This window comes from Podarcis pityusensis (genome assembly GCF_964106645.2).
Source record: "Podarcis pityusensis genome assembly, chromosome: 9".
NCBI lineage: Eukaryota > Metazoa > Chordata > Lepidosauria > Squamata > Lacertidae > Podarcis > Podarcis pityusensis.
In genome coordinates this window covers 42,200,086-42,226,221 of record NC_138034.1, presented here as the reverse complement: position 1 = coordinate 42,226,221, position 26,136 = coordinate 42,200,086, and the positions used below count along the sequence as shown (strand labels likewise).

General features: G+C 43.5%; 1 protein-coding gene across 4 annotated transcripts in view; it reads right to left on the bottom strand.

The window, feature by feature from the left end:
* The window catches only part of MAML3 (mastermind like transcriptional coactivator 3), a 266,582-nt gene that overhangs the window by 236,700 nt on the left and 3,746 nt on the right, over positions 1 to 26,136 (bottom strand). The window contains exon 1 of one of the 4 annotated variants that reach the window (XM_081021875.1): positions 14 to 882. The exons of 2 other annotated variants lie outside the window; for them this stretch is intronic. In XM_081021875.1, coding sequence (XP_080878001.1) covers positions 14 to 52 — 39 coding nt within the window. In that variant the 5' untranslated portion in view covers positions 53 to 882. Of the gene's footprint in view, positions 1 to 13; positions 883 to 26,136 lie in introns of those variants that run through there. One more of the 4 variants, XM_081021876.1, reaches the window with a different exon arrangement.

Here is a 26,136-nt window from a genome sequence, read left to right as displayed (position 1 = left end):
ACCCCCGGCCTACCTGGCAGAAAGTCAGTATGTCAAATCCAAAGTCTAACATTTGAGAGTCAGTCCACACAACCAAAGTCCAAAGGTCAGGAAATGCAGTCGAGGGTCACTCAAAGTAGACAAGTCTGAAGTCCGCCAGTCAGAATACAGTCCAGAGTCAAACCCAAAGGACAGTCCTTTAGAAGTCTAGGAACGTAGATGCCAATGTCCCTCAACATGGGCAGTTGAGCAGACACAGCACCTCAGCTCTGCTTTCTTTCTGTACTCTGCATTCTGATTGCAGCATCTGGGCTTGACGAGGCATATGATCCTCACCTGCTCCAAGCCTACTCCAGCTGAGGAATCACACCCTTCCTCCCAGAGCTAGCGAGTCCCACCTGGCCAGCCAGGAAGCTGGGCTGTGGGCCCTTGCCTGCTACAGCTCCACTCCCACCGTTCGCTATACCTCAGAGCCTGCTGTGCTGGGTCCTGCTGCTCTGGTTTCTGTGCACTGACCTTCATCCCCCTCCCCATGCTCTATCACCCTGCAAGTACTTCCTTCCCCACACCCTGCTTGACCCAGTGTGTCCCAGTCTCAGCAACTTCCCTCCCCAGGATTCTCTTCCTCCTCCCAGTCATCCTGCCAGTTCTTGGCAGATGGTTGGAAAGCGAGGAACCAAGAGGCCCCTGGGTGATGTGAGAATAGGCTAAGGAAAGAAGGGAATCATGAGAGGAGGCCAGAGAGAAAGCAGGTGACGGCTCTTTCCCTGCTTCTGTGAAGTCACAGAACGTTCCAGGGAAGAAGCCTGACACAGAACCGACCACAAAAGGAGCACTGTGAACTCTCTGTTTGCAGGATACTCTCATCTTGTGGTACTAAACATCAGTCGGCGCAGGATGTCAGGGCAGAACTCCAGGATCCCTCTCAGCGGAAAGAGCAGGTGGGTGGGGGTGTCCCTAAACACAGCAGGGCTGGCTTACCACATGGTGACGTAATTGAAGTAATGTGCAACATCTAAAGAGGGGTCTGCCTTAAGACCAGTGAGTGCAGACTAAATTTATCTAATTGCACCAGTGACTAAATTTAAGGGGACAGGGAGTAACCTGAAAGCAAGAAAGTGCAAACCACTAGCAAGATGTGCATTTGTAGAAAGATGAAGGGCTGGATTTAAAGAATACCCTTCTGCACATTTCTTTTGGCATGCTTCCAGAAGCAATTCTGCAATTACCACTTCTTCCCAATCAGTTGATGGGAGAACAGGAACAATTTCCTGAGCTCCCTAAAAATGCAGTGCAAGGCATGATGAGAACAGACCTTCCCAAACTGGACAGTTTAACCTGGCTGAGGAAATGCTCATTTTAGCTTTGAGGGTTAAGCAGAGGTGGCTTTCCTTCTTCTTCAGAGCCTATTAGACCCACCAGAAAAGGGTATTCAGGGTGGGGGTGGCCAAAGGGTATATACCCAGGGAGGGTCAGTCTAACAGTATAATATGTTTCCTACACTAGGCTACAGTTATGGTTACATCTATCATTATTTTTATAAATCGTAATACAGTAGTTCACAAAACGTCAGGGTTGAAACAAGTGAACCAAGAAGCCTCAATTTTAGCAAAATTACAGAAGTCTGTACCAAATCATTTAGTGAAAATCTCGGAAATGCACGATGGAGATGGAACACTTATGAAGACTAAAGCTACCTAATATTCTCATTATGAGCCTTTGTCAAGAAAAGTAAAACTGTTAACAGGTCCACAAGCAGAACTTAGGGTTCATTAGAAGATCTTAAGAGGCAAGTTAGTAATCCTTACCTCACAGGGTACATAAAGATTGGTCTATAGGTAGACTCTTTGTCACCAAATTTGATAGTTAACCTATATTAGCTATTGTGAGAATCAGGGGATGGTATTTGTGGGGAAACATGAAAGCCAGTTGTGCAAGTAAGGGTGTAAGCAGGCTGTCCTAGCCTCCCACTTCCATTGCTGTATTTACGTAGGAAAACTAGGGCAGGATAAAACAATAATTACAGTTCAAGTGGAAGTTTCATGTCCTTGGTCTAAGGAATGGCAGATCAAAGGAAGAGAACAGAATGAATCCAAATTATGTTTTAAGGTTCAAAAGGAGAACCCAAAGGGGTACCAGCCTGAAACAAAAACTAAGGAGCAGTCACAATGCCTCCAGTACCAATCAATAGGGAAACAGTGGAATATGAAGGAACTGATCACACTTTCACTGTCCGAAACACCCACCTCAGTATTTCAAAATTATAGACTGGTAGAGGAGGTCTTCTATGTATTTTGGAAAGTTACCTGTTCTCTATGCATTTGGACATCTCTAAAAACACTGTAACTAAATTTTGCATGATGTTTCCTGAGATAAAGGAAGTTTCATCTGTGTTTGGATATGATTAGACACCATTTTGAATCAAGATGGCAGACTGAACCTTTCAAAACTGCACTTTTTTGGTTTCTTGGAATTCCCAAGCAACACAGGGCATAAGGCTGCTAGTAAGCTATAAGGGTGCCTTAAATGAGTAGTACTGCATTATTTTATAATAAGTTGAGTCCATGATCACTGATCTGTGTAAGCTGCTTCACACAACTAGCACAGCATGATGAGCATAACTCTGAGAGCTACCATCAGAAGAATGGACCTTCCAGGCAAATGTTTGATAACAAAACATTACCCTTTAGCTGACTGAACTGGTAAGGATGAGTAATGGCAAAATGCTGTCCTTGGACTGGGTGTGTGTGAAAGGGGTAGTTTCTACTCAGCCACTGTCTCTCTCGCTCAGATAAGTAAACTAAAATGGGGATTACAACCATTTACCTCAAGACTGTTGTGAGGAGGAATGTTATAATTGCTGTACAACACTTTGTAGGCTAAAAAGTGCCTTTATAAGATTACTGCTAATGAGTAACTAAAAGTATTGCTTTTAAGAAACATTTAAGAATCATAACTGAGGTTATGCACCTAGTACGAGTCTCTGAAATTTACTTTTAATCATCTATATTCAACCTGGTTCCCTCCCAAACCCTGCCAGTTATGTCTTAGCAGGGTCTCCATGCCCAGGTCTACCTACAACCATCTAGTGTTCATCAGAACTATATTTTAAAAAACTGCCGTGAACCTTTGAGGGTGGGTGAATTGATAGTGCTGGCAGCTGGAATGTATTTTCCTATGTTGCCTTCCATATAATTGTATCATCCAAACTTTTAGAAAGGGTCTAATAATTACACATATACACGATGCATATATTTGGTAGTGTCTTATACCCACTTTTTAAAAGCCATTTCTGCCCTTATGAAGAAAGATCTCTCTTAAGAACTATTTCTAAGCCACCTAAAGCTTGCGCTCTCTCTCTCTCTCTCTTTCTCTTACACACACACACACACACACACACACACACACTTTTCTTAAGAGAAGCTAGCTTTCTTCCACCTGATCCGACAAACACTGCTGGCAATCCCCCCCTCCCCTCAATGCCTCTAACATATTTTCACTTAGCACCAGTTTGATGTATAAGATCTGACAGCCAGGCAGTTATAGGCCACCTGCATCACTGTCGCCATGACAACAGTGAAAGACAATCCATGATCCCATGCCCTGGTCACACGTTTCAATACAGCTTATCTGTCCAAAGCCACTGAGTCTAATGGAAGAGAGTAATTACAATCTTCCACTCATTGTCAAAATTCTCGCCATATAATTCTCTTCAAAATTATTTTATTCCTCTCATACGGCTGCTTTACACACACACAACCCTAAAAGAAATCCTCAGTGGGAGTGGTAAGGGATGGGGGAGGAGGAAGGAAAGGGAAAGTGGCAACTATAAATTGAAGCAGAATATTAGTGAACTGTCCCTTTACTGTGGTAAAGAACTGAGCTGAAACAGAAAGTGGTACTAGCCACCAGAAAGGATCAATCATGTTTTTACTTACCTACTCCTGTTCACACACCATCCCTTTGTACTATTTTGATTTCAAAAGAAAAGGGATTCCTGGTGAACTTCCTGCCGTTACAAACTGAGCAGCCACAATCCCAGAAGGCAAAGCAACAGTGAGTAAAGAGGCTGGTCTGTCCAAACACTCTGACAATTAGCAAAGGGGTCCAGAATCTGAGCGCCTGCGATTCTGTGAGCCATGAAATCTCATTTTGAAGAATTATTCATTTCTAAGGTGGCTCCTGTGTGTTACAACAAAGCTCTTGAATGTGGAAGACCCAGATTCAGATCCCTACTCAGCCATGAAACTCATTGGGCAGCCTTAGGCCAGCCACTGGGCTGGTTCCAATGTTACACCAAATCATGGCTGGATGCCACATAAATGAATAAGCTACAAGGACCCGCATTCTCACACTTTCCGCTCCTCACTGCATGCTCTGAAATTCCCTCTTCTTTCTTGGTTTGAGGAAAAACATAGTTTGTCATTTTATTCATGCCAACACACTATGGGTTATGCTCACCAGAATGCAAACCAGAATTAACCTGTATTTGCTTCTAATTTCCAGTTATGTTTTGCCTCAAACCAAGAAGGAAGGTGAGGGGGAAAATGATGGTGTGTAAGGAGAAGGATCCTTCACGCAGAACCAAACAATGGTTTGGCATTACTATTGAACTAGTCTGCTATTCCTAAGCTGGCTCACGGAGCTGCTGGGAAGGAAACATCAAAATAGAATACACTATCACTGACACAGAACTTTAACAGACTCTTGGGTACAGAGCAGGATTTTCCCATCCTATCACAATGTCACCAATTCATCCTCACTACTTACATATAAGTTAAGTGTTTCCACTGAGCAGCGCTGGCCAACCCATGAGGCGGACTGAAACAGCCATCTTGGGTGGCAGAACCTCAAGGGGCAGTGTCCTCTGGGTACCCCATATGCCCCTGCCGCCACTACTGGGGTTGTGTGGCAGCTTCCCGTGCAACCTTGGAAAGCAAGGCTGGGGGGGCAGGGGGAGGCAATTTCCCATTTTACCTCAGCCAGCAAAACGGGATGGGCCACACCTGCCACTGAGACAAAGGTAATGGCCTCCAATCAACAAGACTAGGGGCCTTAATGCACCAATCTAAAGCCTCCTACTGAGTATTGGATCATCTACCGGCATATCAGGCACGTCCAACAGGTAGATCGTGATCTACCGGTAGATCACTGAACGTCTGTGGTAGATCACTGGTTCCCCCCAAAGAAGCTCTACAACTTTGTCTCCCCTAAAAAAAGCTCAACATTTTTGCCCTGCACCCCCCAAAAATGGGGCTTTCCTCCTCCCTAAAGAAAGCTCAACAACTTTGACCTGAACCCCAATCATTGCCAGTTTTTAACTCTGTGAGTAGATCGCAGTCTCTTGGGAGTTGGCCACGCCTGACCTATATTATTATTTGTCACAGGAATAAAATATATCTAGATCACAGTAAAAAGGCTAAGCATAGCTGTTCCCTCCCAGTGGTGTTCTGGTTGATTTACTTCCTCACGTGTAGCTGAATAGCTACCATTCAGTCTTATGGACAAATGCACAGTTTTGGGCCTGGGGATACAATTGTGGTGTGAGCACCTCCCACCCCTAATCTAGAAGGCCCAGCCTCCCCTGGTGGACCCTCTGGGGAAAGATGCAAATGCATTTCTGTGCCTGGGATCCCTGCAATATATGGACCTTCTTATCTCCTTGTCTCACCCTATAAATAAATTTCAGAAACTTCACTAGTTGGGGAACTGGACTGCATTGTGAGAAAATGTTTATGTGGATAAGATGTTTGGACAGGGAGAAGGAACAGTTCACTGACATTTTACCTGGCAAACCCTCTCAATAGTAATAATAATTTATTTATATGCTGCCCATCTGTCTGGGTTGCCCCAGTCTCAAGCAACACCCATGTTTATAGAGAATAAAACAAAAACAACTGTACACTTAGATACATTAGGCACCCGCACACAAGGTTCTCTTTCAATCCCAATTAATTGTTAAGTTGGGCTATGTTGTGATGTGTGACTCGTGCCCAATACCTTAATGCATCAGAAACAAAGGTCCACCTGAGGCCTCAATCAGCATAAGCGAGAAGCGATTGCTCTGCTGTTGACAGTATTACTTCCCCCTTCCCTCCTCCTGCGCCAAACAGCACAACATCATTTATCTGTCAAAATTCCCATGCCCAAATTCCTTCATCCACAGTGAGCTACGTGACTCGAATCCATAAAACGTCTCCTTTACATGCGATGTAAAAGGAGTGCAGGAATGAGAGAACATTTTCTCTGAAAACATTTTACAGGTAGCGAAGTAACCTCAGGACACAAAGGTCCTTATTTCTGCAGCGTGGTGTTTATTATATTGTAATCTATCATACAGGAAAGATTATATAATGACAACCATCACGCTGCCGAATTATTAGATTTGCAAATATTTGCAATATAACAACAAAAGCCTTCATTAGGGTTCAGCCCCATTGACTCAGTAATGCTGCAAGCATTCGCAAGGGAATAAGGGACAACAGAGCTAACTGAAAGTGGTGGGTAGGCAGACAAAATGAGCTAAATGAGAATTTGACAAGGACATCACATTCTGATGAACTATGGAAGAAGATTTATGGCAAGGACTTGCTCATGCAAAATGATATGCCAGGCTTGCAGATAATGTACCCGTGTGGCGTGAGATGAACTGAACTGTGGCTCTGGAAACCATTCTAATGGAGGTTTGCATGATCAAGCCATTAACCCACAGGGCTTACTTGGGTAAGAGACACCCTAGATCAGGGCGGCCCAACACACAGTCCAAGGACCATATGCGGCCCTAAGGCCATTTTTGGTGGCCCTCAGCAACATTTGATTTCACCGCTGCCACTGCCACCCCACCGCCCTCGTGCTGCCTTCCTAAAGCCAAGTAAGCAAGGTGATGGGCTTTGGAAAGGAGGCATGAGGGCTCTGACAGGGTCGTAGAGGCTCCTTCCCAAAGCCTAGTTAGCACTTGTCCAGTTTGGGAAGAAGATATGAGGTCTCTAGGACTATACGACAGCCTAGCACCTCCTTCCCAAAGCCCAGTGACTCACTCATTCAGCTTTGGGAAGGCAGCAAGACGGCTGCAGGAAGCACCACATTTTTGGCCTCACTCCCCCCGCATGACATGGTAGTGTGTGACCCACAGGTTCCATGTTGATGTGCTATTGCAGCCCACTTGAGATGAAAAGTTGGACCACCCTGCCCTGGGTAATCAGGAGCCCTTCTTACATAGTACAGTTTGAGACAGAACATAAAACACTGCAAGCATATCACCTGTGTGTAGCCTGAGATAATGAGTCTAGATGTGCCTAGAACCCTCTGATTCATAAAAAAAAGGACAGAGTTTAACATCTCAGGTCTAAACACTCTTCTGTGCAAGTAAACTCAATGGGGGCCCATATATACATTTTTTAGTTGCTGGTACAGTTCTCCCCATCTCAGTTCTCATTGTGAAGCCCCATTCCACGTGGTTATATCAGCATGCTTCTTCAAAAGATGTGTGTCTTGCTGTTCTTGCCTCACCTGGTGTCATGAGTCTATGATCTTTAGAGGAAAAGATTGGGGATTCAGAGTGGGAGATGGAATTCCCCTCAGGGCAACTGAACCACAGACTCTGATGCAAGGGCAGCCCATTGTGTCAGAGCCTCTCTGGCCTTTCTGGTTGTGTTGCCCTTCTCTGACCTTGAAGACTACAGCACAGAAACCCTATAGAATCACAGCCTCTTTGGCTTCATTGGAGTCAGTCAACAACTGCTAACATAGACTGGACTCCTTTAAATTAAGAGCTCCTCTCACAGAAAACAGAGCTAGCTACTGAGACAGAGCTGCAGCTCCTATTCAAGGTAGTCTGATGATGGCTGCTGCTGAAACAACATCCCAGGTCCGCTCTTCTGGGGTGAGATCTGACAAAGTTTCTGTGTCCTCTCATCCTTCAGTCTTGGAGGACTCCCTGTAGCAGACTCTGGAGGCATGCAGGAAGATGGATTGGGGGTTGGTTAACAGAAGGGAAACCAGAAGACTCAATGCACAAATTTATTTCCACTGTGTAAGAAGACAAACATTACTGGATGTCATTGGGGTCTCCAGCTTAAGCCCTACATGGAGCTGTCCAGGGTGACACTGAAACGTTGTCTTGCCTTGTCTCCATACTGCTGAGGCCATTGCTCAAAACATATACAGTGGTACCTCTGGTTACATACTTAATTCGTTCCAGAGGTCTGTTCTTAAAAATGGGGCCTCCCGCTGCCGCCGTGCCACCGCCACACGATTTCTGTTCTCATCCTGAGGTAAAGTTCTTAACCTGAGGTACTACTTCCGGGTTAGTGAAGTCTGTAACCAGAAGTGTTTGTAACCCGAAGTATCACTGTACCTTGTTCCTCCTAAAATCTGAGATATCCAAAAACATGCTGAGCAAAGAATTGGGCTTGATGCTCCGTGTAGCTTGTTTCAACTCATGGCTAGCAAGAGCATGATAAATTATGCAAAATCAAGGAATATATGTGCATGTTTTAATTTTGAGGTAACCCAAAAGCAATTTGGTTCCCCTCTCTGTCCCTTTCCCATTATGTACTGTGTTTTTTGTTTTAGATTGTAATCCTGAAGGCGGGGACTGCCTTGTTTAAAGTGGCTGTATGTTAGCCACTCTGGGAGCTTTTATGGCTGAAGATAGGGGTGCAAATGCTCTAAATAAATAAATTTCAATGGAATGTAGTCCAATCCACACATTTAGAAAAACCAGGAGGCATGGCTTTCCAATGAGTGTAGTTTTCAGAATGCAGAGGAAGGACTGAATATATTGCCATGTTAAAAAACCATACTCCAGCTTCTGGTAAGTGGAATGCAGGTCAGTGGAGGCCAAACAGAAGTCTTCTCCAAAGTGCTACTTTCTTTGCACAGAGAAGTTTTGTGGTTTTGTGTGTGTTTATTAGGGAGGGTATTCAAACATGTAGCACAAATTCATCAAGTCTTACAAGGGCTGTACAAGAGAGTTTTCCTGTGTGGCAGACCAGCTCTTAATTACAAGTATCACAGATAAGCAACAGGTGAAGAAAGCAAGCAAAGCCCTATTCATAAACTAGTTAGCCAAAGAACAAAGGTAAATTCATCCACTGGGAAATACAGTATTTGTAATAATTTGATCTTCCAAAATGTTTTTAAAAGTAGAATGCTAGCCTCATTAAGCTACTGCAAATTAAACATAATTTTCTTGTGTACATTGCGAATCCCTATAAAAAAACATAATCTGTGAAACACACCTTAGTTTTCATTATTCATCTTGTTTATAACACTGAAATTACAGGGATGGAAATGAAACAGTTCTAATTTAAGTTATTCACTTCAGGAGATGGGCTAGCCTGTCACCAATAACTCACTAACAAAGCATGCAATATACTTGCTCTATTCATATTCATTTGCATGTGATGAGGTGAGTGAGGGGGAGACATGAGAGAGGGGTCTAGATTATGCCTGGTGTGGAGAAAGTGGACAGGTGTCAGTTTCTCTCCATCTCACTTAACACTTGAACTCAGGACCAGTGGTCAGGGATAATGGGAGTTGTAGTCCAACAACGGCCGGAGACCCAAGTTTGAGAAACACTGTATTAAACAATTATCCTCACTGTAAATAGTCCCTGTCCAACATATGAGAGTTATACCAACATATCTGAGCCAGTGTTAGAAATTAGTCGGGTACCAGATGCATTTTACTACTTGCGTGGGTCCAATTGCAACCACGTGGAGGCCTCTGGATGCTAGTTTGGTGACTGACATTTCCATCTGGCTGGCCTGCCTTTTTCTCAGTTAATCCCCACAACAACTCTTGAGTGGGAGGTTAAGAGTGGCTCAAGGTCACCTAGTGAGCTTCATGACTGAGTGGGGAATCAGACCTGGATCTCCCAGGTCCTAGTCCCATATCCTAACTGCTACACCACATTGGCTTCCTAGAGTACTTCTGCTATGGGGCAACTCTATAAATTAAGGAAGTAAATAAATATGGGAAAAGCAAAATGTCACTTGGAGAAGGATCTGAAATATTTTCCTTGAAGTTTCAATTTGTTTTATCCTGGATTTTAATGTGTTAATGTGCTGTAAACCACTTTGAGATTTTTTCTTTATAATATAAAGCAATATAGAAAAGAAATGAATAAAAATAATAATAAGCCCCACTGCAAAAAAGGCACCTAGACATTCCATTGTGGTGACCGTAAGCCAGGTTTAATGTGCCTTTTGTCAATTAGCTTATACAGTGGTACCTCTGGTTACGTACTTAATTCGTTCCGGAGGTCCGTTCTTAACCTGAAACTGTTCTTAACCTGAGGTACCACTTTAGCTAATGGGGCCTCCCGCTGCTACTGCCATGCCACCACCGCACAATTTCTGTTCTCATCCTGAAGCAAAGTTCTTAACCCGGGGTACTATTTCTGGGTTAGCGGAGTCTGTAACCTGAAGCGTATGTAACCCGAGGTACCACTGTACTGTATATTGCTCATTCCACATGCCTACATTTCAAATTGCTAGCTCATAATATTTCTCTGCAAGAACTGTATTAGAGCAAACAGCCAAACAGATCAGATAGGCTTTACGTTTGGTTAGGGAAGGGCACATATGTTCATGATTCTGCACTCTCGTTTACTGTCTAAAGGTCAGCTGGAAAGGAACAACTGGAGAAGGAATTCTGGCAGCAGTAACACTAACTTCTGATGTCAGAACACAGAGCTTAGTCACATGGTAGAGGAAAGAGTAAATAAGGAAAACAAGGGTCATTAGTTATAGCTGGCATTGTAAAAATAGCACTTCTGGAAGCCACTGCTCAACCATCTCCAGAGTTAACTTGTCCACACATCTTTTGAGAATATGTAAAGAAAACACAAAAATCAACAACTAGAGTTGTGAGCAACCTAGGAAACAGCTGTAATGTGTTCTGCAGTGAGATAACTGTAAAGAACAATGCAGGAAAGCAGTAAGCCGTTTGTTACTGCTGTGCCAATTAGGTGAAATTTCATGGGGAAAACAGAAAGCAACGGCAGAAGAATCCAAAAGTACTTCTTAAAAACAAACAAAATATTTTATTAATGCAGGATGCCTTGCTTTGGAATAAAAGGTGGCGGTTGTTTTGAATCCAGTTTCAATCCACAAAAAAGGAGTACACCATTACAATTTCATTTTTCTTTAGATGTGTACAATGTAAGTGATCACTGACCTACAGTAAATGGTGTTGTTGGGTTGTTGTTTTTAAGCTCTTTTGAGACAATATACATGGTGATATGATCAAACTGTCCTAACTGCACTACTGAAGCTGCAAAATGTACAGAACAGACAGAAAACCCAGTCTGTTTTAGCCTGCTCATATGGGACTTGGTGTCTTAGAAACAGTTATTTTTAAGACAGCAACATAGTATTTGATTTCAGGGAACTTAACCATTAAGGATCCACCAAAACCTTTTCTTATGAAAAGACACATAAAAAGAGGCATGGTGATATTTTTTTTCCCCTCTTCCTTTTTAAAGCAGTAAGGAGGAGACTTTGCCAATTGCAAAAGCAGAAGTGTGTGCCCTTTGGCTGCTGTTTACAGATAGTGTGTTCGCCTCCAAGCCTCAGATACTGTGACTCATAACTTTAAATCAAAATGCGGTCTCCCTGCAGAACAAGCAAGAAAACCCATTCACTGCCAGTATACTCTACAAAAAGAGAAGCACTATGTTCTTCCTGAAGCGCTACTTGTGCCCTCCTATCCGCCAAGAATCAATTTGTTTCTAAGTAGTTCAGAAAAAGAGGCGAAAAGATTAACTGAACCATTTATTGGCTCTAACTGTAGGGTGAGATATCCTTACTCTAGAGTCCTTGAACATCTCCACTGACTTTTTGACCCTTCGTTTGAAGTGAAAATGGAATTTAGTACAATGAAGTATATCCGAATTATCATACAGTGAGCTAGCTACATTCCAAAATACCATTTTTTAAAAATTCTGATCAAAATTCCTACAACAAAGGGATTTTTTTAGCACCAACTAAGAAACAAAATGTAGCAGCTCTAATATATAATTATTACTTTAAAAGAACTGCAAATTGTATTCAGATTTTTTCACATTGCAACCTCAATTCTTGATTAGCTATGTAGAAGAAATGCCTACATCACAGAGCTGCTAATGAATAATGAGCTTATTAAATTACAAGCTGTTATATAAATAACTCGTTTTTTAAAAAGTTCTTCCGTGCAAGGTGAACTCTCATACTAATGGACAAACAAACCAAATATTTTACCAATCTCCACCGGCTTCCTTCAAACCCAAAACACCACACCCCCTTCTCAAGCATGTATTTAATTATTTCTAGTCAGTTCAAATAATTTGTTTAAAGTTATGGGCCTCTTCTTGATTCTAATAAGTAGGCAATTCTTTATGGTAAAGCAGGTGGCATTACTCCATCATTCCCACTGTCACCATATTACCCATCACGAGAGAGTGCATTGCTATGAACTGTGCCCATAGACAGTAATAATAAAGCATGTTATCACACTCCTTCAAAATCAGGACAGAGGACATTTCCCCCAAATGTAATTCTTCCTTGCAGATTCTAGACACAGAGAGCCCGTCTGTCCAGAGAGGAATGAGAGCACCATTAGTGGTGCAAGAGAGACCTTGGTACTGTTTAAAAAAGAAAGAAAAGGGATCTGAAGCAAGTCAAACTGCTTCTCAGCCTTCAAGGAAGGTGTGATGTGCCAAGGCATTAATGAAAAGGAGCAGGCTCTTTCAAAGTCACTGTTCTTGGACAAAAATGGATTTGTAATAGAGAAAATTGTTGAGTGGTCATGGAACAGGGCCTCACTCAAGGTTATCACTTCTTCAGGCTGAAATGATGTTGCATCCCATCACAAATACGGTACCTACCTCCACAGCTCTAACAACATATTGCATTTGTATTTGTTCAGTTCTTCAGACATGCAAGAAGAAAGATTCTTGAAATTACCATGTAGTGTTAGTACTGCAGAATATTTTTATCTTGTCACCACAGTTTATTATATCTTCCATTCACAACATTCTCCAGTGTCATACTTAAGTTGGAGTGGCTGTAATAGCAGCTTAGTTGTGTGAAGATTTAAACATGCACATTCATTTCATGCACAAAAATGGTCCCTCTGAAGCCAGCTACATCTGGAATGCATACAGTTGGCCTCTCATGACCTGAATCAGGCTGTTTCATTCATGAATAACTTAAGTCTACTCACAGTCTAAAAATGTATGCACTTGTTTCATACTAAGTTGCAGAGTTATATGAAAAGGGTCCCCTTAGTAAAACCCACATACTGCCCCTTACCCCAGGCAATAATGAATGACTACCCCCATTTGTTAACTTTCAGCAAGCAGGTGTTTAACTTTCTCATGGTGGGGGGGAAATGAGGGTAATTTGCCTGACATATAAAAAAAAACTTGCTGGCAATATTGCACACTCACTACATTATTCCACTAAAGTTAACAGTTGCCAAAAACTGTAATCAGTAAGATTTAGCAGACATCTTACACTGTGGGGGGGAAAAGTTCCAAAATTTACATAGGTGATGCAGGGAAAATCCACAAAACTGAATGTGCAGGGATCTATTTCCAGCTTTCATTGATTTCCTGCCATATCCATGCAGATTTGTAATTCCACATATTGTTTCCACAGTCTTCCTCAGATATATCCCCCTGTGGTGGGGGTATGTTGGTAAGTTATTTTAGAACCAAGGCAGCTTCAGTTCCTTGAAAGCAAAACAATGTTCTAGATTCCTTAAATAGTAAGGAAATCTTATGCAAGTTTCTTGGAAATGGTGATGCATCGTTGTTTTGTAGACATCACATATTTATTTCTAAAAATATAACACATTTCACCTCCCAGGCAAAGGACCTTACCAAACGTAATTGCTGAAAAGAAACAGTCTGGGTGAAACCCCACTATAAAAATTCATATTCAAAGTTTAGTTTAGCTTCTTTCATGTGCAAGAAGCATGGTGGAATTGACACTGAAAACAAATTAGCTAACTTCTGTGCTGATGTTGAAGAAGTAATATGATAGGACTGCTTGCTGTTTAATGCCTGTTTTTAATCTGAGAATCCCCACCCCAACCCTTCATCTCAGTGGTGTGGAACCTCTTTCCTGTCTCGGGTGTCATCTGCTGGGGCAGGGGGCTAAAGTAAGTGTGGTGGTTCCAGAGTCAAAAGTGGGTGGAGTGCACCCCATTCTCCTTCTCTTCCCCTTGCCCTGTCCCAAGAAGGTTGCTGGGAATGGGACAGAATGCTCTTGCCAGGTCTCAACTGATCACTTGCAGATGACTTATTTCCTCCTGCTTTGATCCATCCATTTCACCACCACCCCTCTCCATTTTCCCACTCCTGCCCTTCTCTCTTCCTTCCTTCTCTCTTGCTTTCCTTACCTGCCCTTCATCATAAGGTCCCAGGACAGGTTACAACAATATAAAAATACAGTATTAAAGTCAGTTAAGACAATTTACATGAGCACAGGCCTTAAAAGGGTATCGGGTGTCAAAGGCCAGGGTAAAGAGGCCAGTCTTCAGCAAACAATGAAAGCTATGCAAGGAAATCATCATACACACCTCTGTGAGGAAGGAACTACACACCCTAGGGACTGTCACAGAGAATGCCCTCTCCCAAACCACTCCAGATTGCCTTCCCAAGTGCTTTTTCTCCCAATGGAGTATTAAAAGTTGGGAAATGTGGGTTTAAAAAAAAAAAACCCACACAACAACAACTCTATACTGGACATTGGAGAAGAGCAGCCATGTGCAGGGAAAAGGTAAGGCACTCCCCCCCCCAACTGCTCCTCGGATACTAACCACCACCTCAGAAGTGGCTTTAGTCATCTAAGTGGGTGCTGATCTACTGTTAACCAAGCATGAACCTTGGCTTCAAGGTCTTCGCTCTGAATGCCTCCCGTTTCCTTCTCTGTGGCAATATCAGGGTATGTGGCATGTGGCCAAACAACTAATCCAGGAATCGAGGCTTGCTCATTAGGTTTTGCAGGCCTCTGACCGAACGTAACATAATGTTCCGAGGTTATGCAATAGAAAGCAGCAAATCACGCAGCAGTTGAATGAATAATGCTAATGAAAACTTCTGTTAAATATTATGGAAAGGGGGAGAATCTGTCCTGCTGCCTTTGCCAGTTCTGCCTTCCATTTAGATCTCTAGCAGTACGGTAGACACTAGTTTTGTCCGAGCGAAAAACCACCTGATTCTACTGAGGTACAAACTAGTGTATAGATTTCAAATTGAATTGACAATATCTTAACAGCTTCAGAGTGCTATGAAGAGATACGTTCTGATCATATCTGAGACTGCTTCCAAGTTGTTGTTTCTCAAAAAGTCAGGTTTGCCAGTTATTCCTTGTTGATTTCATGGTATTCCTCTCCCCCTCTACTTTTGTACTGATAGCACTAAAGGTTGTACCAAACTTTTGCTGTTTTGTTGTCATGTTCACAAATCTAATTCCGTGGGGGGCATTTATCTGAACAAGTAGTTACCAAATTTTCTTATCCAAAACAGAAAAAAGTACATTTGTTCGATAGCAATTATCTTCAGGCTGAGATTGTATTTTTATATAATAAATAACAAGGAGGAGGAATGTTTTTTGTAACGATGAACACACTAAATGAATCATGAGTACCTGTCAGGCAGGTTGTATAAGTAAGGTGGAAGAAGACTAGGGAACTTTAATAAATAAGCACTCTTTTAGGCCTGCATCTGTTCTGCTGTTCTCAGTAACTGAGTGCATGTGCGTGCGTATGGGCCTGCAGGAGAGATCAAAGTGAGAGCTCCAATGAAAGAGAGAGAGAAATAATCCTTAGCGCAGATGAATAATAGCATATTAGACAATATGTGCCCATGAACGAGTAACTAAGATATCAGAATATGCTCAAGACAATAACACAAAGTATATGAAACACATCTCAAACAACACTGCCATTGTCATTGTTATTTGCTCTGGGGAAAAATTGGTGATCATACAATACTTTCTATTTCAAGTTGCAGAAATTGTCTAATGGGGCCTAGATGCAAAACAGTAGTAGGAAAGTATTGTGTGAGCTTATCCTTGGAAGGTCAAGGCACGGACATTTGTTTTATTATTTGATAGTCATGTTTAAGGATCCTTCTACTGCACACCTTTAATTGGATCTACATTTCACTACCAGCTGGTTTTCATAATCAGCCACTGTGACACAGTCATTAAATCAGGACGGCACAAGACATTTCGGCACTTGAGGTGAAACACAAAATTGCACCCCCTCCTCCCCACAAGGGAAGAAAGGGTGATCTACATCAGGAACAAGAATGGAATAAAGATCTACATTGGGATCTGCTGCCCCTGTGGATCATGATGCCTGAGGTGGTTACCTCACTTCACCCTGCCCTTGGAGGGCCAGCCACAAAATGCAATCAACCATCTCTTAGCCTAACCTCCCTCACAGTACTATGAAAATTAAATGCAGTGGAGGGAGAACCATGTCTGTCATCTTGAGTTTCTTGGAGGAAAGGTGGGATAGAAACTTAATAATTAATAAAGTACACTATTAGCCTGACATGTATAAGTTGACAGTCCCAGAAAAAACCCCAATCCCTGAACATCTGAAAACATCAATGTATGTTGAGAATCATTATTCTACATACTAATTTGCCGCAATATTTGCTGGCATATGTCTGAAAAATTGGGGGAGGCAAGCATCTCTCTCTCTCGTCAGAAAATTCAGTTGGAATTGTCATCATTCACAAGTCACTGTCGAGATCCTAGAGAAAAAATCCCTTTCATACGTATTGCAATCACTTATGTTCCTTGAGCACCCCACTCTGAGATACAAGGGACACCATGGCGTAATTCATATATAACAACATTCCAGAGTTGTTATATTGTTATAAGAGCAGGCAAGTGCAACCCTCAAGCTTGCACACTTGCACACAAGGAGAAGGAATTAGAAGTGTTAGCTTCTAGTATACAACAAGCCACTGTTTGCCAGATTTGATAGAAAGGGCAAACTATGATTTACCACAAATTAGAAGGGTAGGCTTCCCATCTCTTCTCCTGGCACATGAAAAACACAGCACACTGAGGCTCACCAAGGCTCTCAGGAGAACAAAGTTTTCCAGTACATCTGAACTAAGTCAATGTAACTCAAAAAGAATCTTTCCCCATTGACATCTATATGCTTTGATCAAGCCATCCAATATTGTGTGATTACTGAATAAATTTATATAAGTGTATATTTCTGTGGAACTGAACTACGTTCATTTCCAGTTCTCATTCCCTAGGGAAACCTAGCCCAATCCAATCCTACAACAGCTGCACCATCCACTTCCAAAATTCGGAGTAGCACTTTTACAGTTTAAAGCCCCCATAAAAGGCTGTGATGTTTGAATTGCATTTGCCATTTTACTGCCCATTCACTCAGTTTGGAGATATCATTTGCCACTCTTCACAATCCCTTTTTGTTTTAATGATGCTGAACTATTTAGTAGCTTCAGCCACCTTGGCCACCTTAACAGTTCTGATCGACAAGAGAACATCTCCTCTTATCCCATGACTGCTAAGCTTTCTCAGGAGTCTTTGGTGAAGTACCTGGTCAAAAGCTTTTTGAAAGTTTTGAGTACCCTTTGTGAACTGCACCATCTATATGCTTGTTGACAGTCTCAAAGAACTCTAGCCAACCCAATGCCTAGTGATATTCAGTTGAAGGGTGGTATACAAATTTAATAAATAATAATAATTTTGACTTGTGATTATAAGCAAATATTATTTGATTCTAGAACCAGTCGAACAAGTTCTGCAGTTTGTGAAGTTAGATGCAATGAAAATGAAAGAGCATATATACAAGAGTTGCTAGGAATAACATAACAACACAGGAAACCTAATGAGTACAATAGTAGTAGTAGAAAAGTGCAAGAAACTGGAAGGTGAAATGGATTTCAAATTTAAAGCAGCTAGACAAACTATGTAACAGAAAACTCAACCAATCATTTTATTTGCATGCCACCTTTCCAAAGTTAAAACAATGCTCAAGATGGCTTACAGCATATAAAAAATTACATAACCACAAACAAAGCAAAAGTAGTGATAAACAATATTAAAAAGTACACAAACTGAAAAATTGCCACATAAATCGTAAGATCCAAAATACAGTGGTACCTCGAGTTAAGTACTTAATTCGTTCCAGAAGTCCGTTCTTAACCTGAAACTGCTCTTAACCTGAAGCACCACTTTAGCTAATGGGGCCTCCCGCTGCCACTGTGCCGCTGGAGCACGATTTCTGTTGTCATCCTGAAGCAAAGTTCTTAACCCGAGGTACTATTTCTGGGTTAGTGGAGTCTGTAACCTGAAGCGTATGTAACCTGAAGCGTATGTAACCTGAGGTACCACTGTACAAAGATGCTGTTAACAGCCCCCCTAAACAATACCCCAGTTCAAGATTCTGTTCAGCAGTCTCAGCTGTTGTAGCTGGAGTCAGTCTGGCCCCCACCCTCCCAGGCCAGCTGGAAAAAGGCCTAAAAGGCAGGGTACAGGTCTTCCAGGACTCACAGTCAAAACCATGCCAATCATCCCAACCAATCCACAGAAGAGAACTATTGGCGGTCCATCTACATTTCCTACCTGGATTTACTTATTACTTTACCGAGAACCTTGCTGAACTGCTGGGCCACACCAGACGGTTCCCTGCTATTAAAATGGCTCTCCTGACAGCACTTTCCCTCCCAGTTACAACATGCTGAACTGAACAATCCTTCAGCACTTCGCACAGGCATGGCTAAATTCAACAATGCATGAAAAGCAATTGTCTGGCTTGTTTGTTGAACATCCAGAGAGCAATGCTGAGGACCCATCCCAAGGAGAAATTTATAGAAGCAGTTATTGACTGCTTTGGCCAAGAGCCTCAGAGTCTTCCATTTTTGTTTCAATGGCGATCCACTTTGTAGTATATTTTTCTTTATGTTACGTGTGGACAGGAATTAACAGTAGCAGCAGCAACAGCCTGGCTACTTTCAGATCTTATATCTGGCACTCACCACAGCCAAGGGAGATTCTGTGTAAAAGGTGAAAAATTCAGCCTTAGGGGTTTTTAATTTGTTTTTCAGAGTCTTAAAGTATTGTTGTTCAATGGACAAATTATAGCTCTATGTCTTTCTGGTGCCTTACTCTGTTATTGTTCAATGGACAAATAGAGCAATTTGTTAGAACTTAGTTCAGAAATATATAATCCCATACACTATAGTAAATCACTATTGTTTCTTGTTGCTGCTCTTCAGCACCATGTAATAGTGTGTGGAGTTCATAGGTAAGTCAAATACCTGTACTTAAAAGTCATGGAGCTCTCTGCCCGTCCCCACGAATTATTTCTGCAGACACCCAAGCCTCCTGTTGATTAGATATAGCTAAGTCTCTCTCTTTTGCCTTCTAAGCATAAAACTAACTAGGCCCACTGCTGGCTCTTCATTCCCCTCTCTGTTTTTACTGCCAACTCCAACCAGTGATTTTTCATCAAAATTGGCCAAATCTGCATCTTCTGCTAAACTGTTCATGCCCTAGTTATTTTTTCCTTGGACCACTGCCACTCTGGCCTTCCTTCCTGTTCTCTCTCACCTCTTCAGTCAACTCAGAATATTCCTGCTAAAATAATCTCTCTTCTCAACACATCGCCCTTCTCTGCCTCTACGTTGGCCCCCAGTTGCCTTTTACAATGACTTTAGCCTCATCCTTGTGTCTAGTTTCTCCTTCATCCCATCCTCCTTTTCTCTGCATATTCCATGCTGTGATCTTCCTGGCTGCAGGCAAAAACCTACCTTCTTTTGGAAGCATAAATGCTGCTGTAAGTACTTCCAATGAAGACTCCATACCTACCATAACTCTAGCCTCTTATAAAACAAATCAGGAATCCAAGAGTGTTGCCTCACCACACTGCTTCTCACTATCAAGTAGAAACACCACCAAAGGATACCTTAGCACCAAAGGCTACAATCTTCTGCACAATTAGCCAGAAAGAAGGCCAACTGGTTACTTCTGAGTAAATATGTATTGCATCTGGTTCAAAGGCAACAGCCCTATGCACAGTGACCTGAAAGTAAGAGCCACAAAACTCAGGATCAAACTAGATGCAAGAGTACAGAATCAGAAACTGCAGAGTTGGAAGGGATCCTGAGGGCCACCGAGTTCATCTACCTGACCCGTTAGTTCAAATTCATATTTGCTGTACTAATGTAACTAAACAGTGATGTTCAATTTTGGCAACAAATGAGGAGTAGTGCAGAGGTTTCCCCCTATTTGGGGCTTAACTCCTACAGACTCCCTCCCAGAACACTTTGCTTTCACCTAGCTGGGCTTATTTCTGGTACTGAAAGGTGATACCATGGCCCAGCTGTGGAAAAGTAAGACAGACAGAAAGAGGGAGTCCCTTGCAAGCCTTTGCAGTTAAATCTGCACCCACCCCATGTTTCTACATATATACACCACATCCCCCTTGACTCTCAGCGGGAGTTACTTCTGAGTAAGCAGGCATATGATGAGGCTGTCAGTATAAGATGTCAAGGATACAGTTACAGGAAAAGTCTTTTAGAATTTGACAAGTTACAAACCAGTACAGAAGAGCAGAACTGTAATAGGCCATCACATGGGCATGGCTTAACAACATTAAATAATTTTTAAGATGGTTTCTAATACTGAAGCACATTTGCCAAATATCTAAGATGCATTCAGCAAGTTAAAAATTATACACTCAACACAGTAGGAAGTGAGAAAGCAGATTAGCTAAGAATGGGAATGAGTAGATGTTTCTTGGAACTAGTCTGATGATGAGCAAAGGAACATTTTGGAGGAATTGCAAGTTTTCCATCAATAACTTTTAAACAAAACTAACTAGCACAGTATTAAAACACTTCTAGTTATGTAACAGAGAAATTAAAACTGGCTTTCACAATGACTAGGCTGGAAAATGGATAATACTTAATAAAGAAATGCATGTTTTTATTGTACAATTCTTATTGTGTTTCCTAACTTCATTATTTGCTGCTATAGCCAAATGAAGAAAATGTTTGGTGATGTTATTGTTAATAAACAAATCAAAGATTTAGCAAAATCAACTATACATCCCCTATCAAGTGCTCATACCCAAACCTCACAAAACTGGGATTAAATGGTTATAAATTTCTCTGAGGAAGGCTATTCAGTAATGGTATTTTGAATTTTTACCTGTGGTTATTTTTGGGAGGGGTCTTTAATAAGATGGACCATTGGCCTCGCTTCAATTCAGACAAAAGCTCACACACAAGGACTTGAGAGCTAGCCCCTTTGAACACATGGGACTTTACTTCCAAGTAGATATGCAGTTTCTGCTGTCAAGTGACTTCCAGTTCAATCCTATGCATTATTTCTGTCTCCACCTTACAAACAAGATGTGTCAAAGGGATGCAATGCATAGTAAATATGACAACAGAAAATGACAAACATCTGATGATGTTTATTCTGAAATTAAACTGTTTGACTGTCAGTGGAACATATACGTTGAAAAATGTGTTCTTCATGCTGCTAAAGGTGGGTGTGAGCACAAACTAAACGGAAAGGTGAGAAATCAGCTTCCCTCTGGAAGCTTGAGAAAGTTTCCCACCCCCCTCTCCAAATTACCATTCCTGGTGGAGATCTTGTAAATTGAAGGAAAGTATGGAATGACTCACAGTTGCACGTCACTTTGGGTTGCCCTGACAAATTTAATGAATAAATATTAAATAACAATAAATGCAGCTGCCCCCAGGAAAAGCAAATCCATCACCATATGCTTAGACTCCTTTGGGCTGTTGGAAGCCTTAGGTACATCTAGTTAGACCAAGGATTGACATCTGGAATGGCACAGATTCCCATCCTTAATTTAGAAGATTAGGCTTGCCAAGATGCACTGAGCATGCATGGAGCATGCAGGTCCCTGGGTGTGGAAATGAGGCAGTACTGACTTTCTATGAGAGATCATCAACTTTTAAGTTTGAGGTGCATGCCTTTGAGGAAAACATCTACAGTGGTACCTAGGGTTACATACGCTTCAGGTTACATACGCTTCAGGTTACAGACTCCGCTAACCCAGAAATAGTACCTCGGGTTAAGAACTTTGCTTCAGGATGAGAACAGAAATGGCGCAGCAGCTGCACAGCGGCAGCAGGAGTCCCTATTAGCTAAAGTGGTGCTTCAGGTTAAGAACAGTTTCAGGTTAAGAACGGACCTCCGGAACAAATTAAGTACTTAACCCGAGGTACCACTGTATTTATAAAAAGATGATCAGCTGTTCAGTAAAGCACACATTATGGAGTACAGCATACATTGAGAAACACGAAGTGTAGAAGGACAGTTTAGGCCTCCACAGATTAAACAAACAAACAAAATACAGCTCAGTAAAGGCAACTTATTGTTCTCTCTATTGAGGGTTAGGAAAAGAGAGGAATCAGACACGTGGGGCTGCAGTGTTCTCTGAAGACAGAGCACCACCAGCACCTCACATTTCCCCCAGCACTTGTCAGTCAGTACAACAATTGGGGAGGTCTGTATTCATCACAGATCATGTTTCACTGATTGGAAGGAGGACACAGTTCTCATTATGAAGTCTCACAAACTGGATTCAAAGACACCGCAAAAAGCTTCACACCTATCCTGGCAACTTCCTTCTCTTCTTTAGGGAGCTCCCTTACATACTGTTGAAAAACCACAATTCGCTCTTAATCTTTCTACAAATCGTAACTATATTGCTGGTGAAACCCTTTCTCTATAAGCACATTGTTGATGAAACTCTCTCCCTTATTTAAAATGGCTGTAAATAACACTGCATTCTAATTTTTTAAACAGCAAAGCACACACTGATCTGGTATGCTCCAATGATACTGGAAGTTGAATGCAAATATCCCTAGCTCTGGATTTCATACTACAAGTAATTTTAACCAAGAGAGTTTCAAAGATACTCACTGCAATCCTATCCATGTATATTCAAACACAAGACCCAATGAGTCCAATAGATACTACTTCAAGTGTGTATGTATAGGACTGCAGATTTAAATAAGACATTATTATTATTTTAAAAGGATGTGCTATAAGCTAATATTTCCTGGATTTTGCTACTTACCTGTAACTGCAACAAATCCAAAACTTTTTTTAAAAAGGTATTTTGCACCCCAAAAGCAAAGCAAGGTTTATTAACTGTCAAGTGAAGAATATGATCGAATTATTGGGGTGTCATATTGAGGGAAATCAGTGGTTTCTTATCAAAACAGATGTTACAACATCCACTTTATTGTTATTACTGGTGGGAAAGGAGCCATTCCAGGGGGGAAATCTAGACCTGTCCAGCACATCAAAAAACAAACCACCCTCTTCTACCCATGGCAAAGAGATTCTCCAACTACAAGCCTTTCCCAAATCCCATCTGCAAGCTAGAGACAGAGAAGGAAACTATTGTTTCACTAGTGAGTCAGTACCGCAGCTCAAAGGGGGGGGGGGGTTTGGAACGCGAAGAAGGCTTTTGTTTGTTTGCTTGCATGAACTCCCGGCCCAAGTCCTCCCGAGTGCGCCACTGTGTCGCAAGCGCAAGCTCCATTAGGGAGCAAAGAGCGTGAAACAGCTTGAGGACTGAACCCAAATCCTATTAGAGGGCCGGGAAGGGCCAAGCAGACGGGCAGCCGAACAGCGCCTCGTCGGCTTCCTGTTTCTGAGTCAGGTGCCTCCCTTTGTGCTTTGCTCTGACTCGTCTGTCTCTCGGCTTTCTCCCTGCCAGTGTGTGTGCGCGCGTCCGCAGACCGGCTCGCGCTCCAGGTCGGGCGAGAGGAAGGCGGCGGCGTGAGGGGGGGGCGGTTATTCCTGTGTGGCGAGGCTGAGCGCTTTATCTGCCTATCTCAAACCCCCCCTCCTCCCGGCTGCACTGGAGAAATGCCCCGCTGTCTCCAACAAGGGGCGTTCCCTCTCCGCCTGCCTTTTCCCTGGAAAAGCAGGGAGGCGGCGGCAGCAGAAGCAGCTTCCTTCTCCAACCCCCCTCCACCCTTGGAGGGAGGGAGGGAGGGGGGGGAGTGGTGGTTTCTCCACGCCTGAGGAGGAAGGCGGCACGCCGCGCAGCAGCGTTCGCTTTCAGGAGGGCGCACTTTGGGCTGCGTTTAAGCTCTTCCCCGCCCCCCACGGCTGAGCGCTCGATAGAGCAGACAAAGCGCCGCGGCAGGCGGGGGGGGGGGGAGGAGAAGGTGTAGCGGACTCCGCCTGCGGGTCGCGGCTGAGCCGGCCTTTCGCGCGCCGGTGGGAGGGGCCGAGGCGGCCCCGGTGAACTGAGGAGGCGCGCGCGCACACACACACACGGACGCCGGGGGTGGGGTGGGGAAGAAGAGTCCCACATCAATAAATGGCCCTTCTCTCGACAGGGGAGGAGCCGGCGGCGGCGGCGGCGGCGGCGGCTGTCTCCCGCAAAGTCCGCGCCCGTTCCTTTCTCTCCCTCCGCCCCGCCAGCCTCCGCCTCCTGCGCCGCACCACTCGCCCCAGCTCCTCCTGGGCTGCCACTGCGGCTGACCCCGCCGTCAGTCCGCGCCCTCCAGGCCTCCCACCCAACTTCCAGCCGGGGGAGGGGAGGGCGGCTTTGTCAGGCAGACGCCAGCTGGTGGGGTGGCTTGCCGAAAAGCTGGGCGGCGGGGAGGTTCCGGCTCGCTCCTAGCTTAGGGCGGCCATAAGGGCAGCAGGAAGGCAAAGGGACCTTGCAGCCGCTTCTCTCCAGCTCAGCTAGAGCAGCAGACCTTTATTAAAAACTGAACCTTGCGAGCGGTTGCCTAAATCTAAGCTCCACGTCTTACTTGGGCAAACATTCGCCGCGCGACCTTGTTCATTTTTACTCGAAAGTAGGCAATCACTTTTTTTAAAGGGGGGAGTCACAACTCAGTCCGTGTGCTTCAATCCGAAACGCGTTTACCTGGGAGTAAGTCCCACTGAGTGCAGTTGGACTTATTTTTGAACACACCTGCGTAAAATCGTTCCTGTTTGAGGCTGGGGATTAAGAGGGAGCTTCCTTTTAATATGCATACTGTATACATATTTAAAAAGAACACCGTATTTTAGTAATTGATTGACTAGGGCGCAGTAGAAAAGCCTTAGAGCCGCAACCCTGGTTTAGAAGAGCAGCTGCAACGGAATAAGCAAACAAATCCGAAAGAGCGACAGCAGCCCAAGTAAAATAATAATAAAATAGGAATGCCCTCGCCCTGCCCTCCAGCTGCCCCTGAGACCATCTGCCTGGATTTCGGCAAGCAGCTCCCATCGACACAATCACTGCGCCACCAAAGGCAGAATATTTCACACTCTCCATAAACTCGATTAGCTTTACTCGGCTACACCTACTGGAAACCAGGCACGCTGGAAGCAGGGACTGACAACAGATCTGTTAAAAAAAAAAAAAAAAACCCTGACCGCTTCTCCGCTCCCTTCACTAAAGCTGTCGGAGGGTAGTCGGGAAGGTAGAATGGGTGTGGGAAAGGGATTTCCTAATCGATTTGATCAGAGCAGCTCACAGCAGACGATCCTTCCCGGACGATTTTCAAGGGGAGGGGCGCTTTTAATAGGGACACGTACTGACTATTTTGTTTTAAGACAAGATCTGTGACCCGGCGAGTTCTTGTTTAATTTCTTTTAACCATCTGGGTGAGTGTGAAACGCCACTTCCTACTAGTAGTTCTTACGCCACCGGCAGGTTAGCTCCCGCCCCTTTGCTGTTCTCTTCTAAGCCTCTTAAAAGGCCAAGGAAACTTTAGAATTACGAAAAGGAAAGGAAGAAAAAAAGGCAAGAAAGAAATGCAGCCCAGGCGGCCGCTGAGTGGCTGGGGCGAGTTTGGAGAGACTTGATTGGTCCGCTGCACGCCGCGCACACTCACGCGCCGCCGCCAGCCGAGGAGGAACCTGCCCAACTTTTCCTCCCGAGGGCTGTCACTCCCGCTCCGCAAAGCCAGCCCACAAAGCTCCCCCTCCGCTGGATTTAAAGAGGCAGCGAGCATCCTTGCAGACACGCACCCACGCTGGCCGGAGAGATATACACGCGCAGGCACACGCACGTGCTTTCCCCCTGGTCTTCCCGGCGCTACTCGACAACTGCCTACACAACAAGGGGGACCCTCCAAGCGCGTCGGTTCTCCTGTGTACGTTTTTA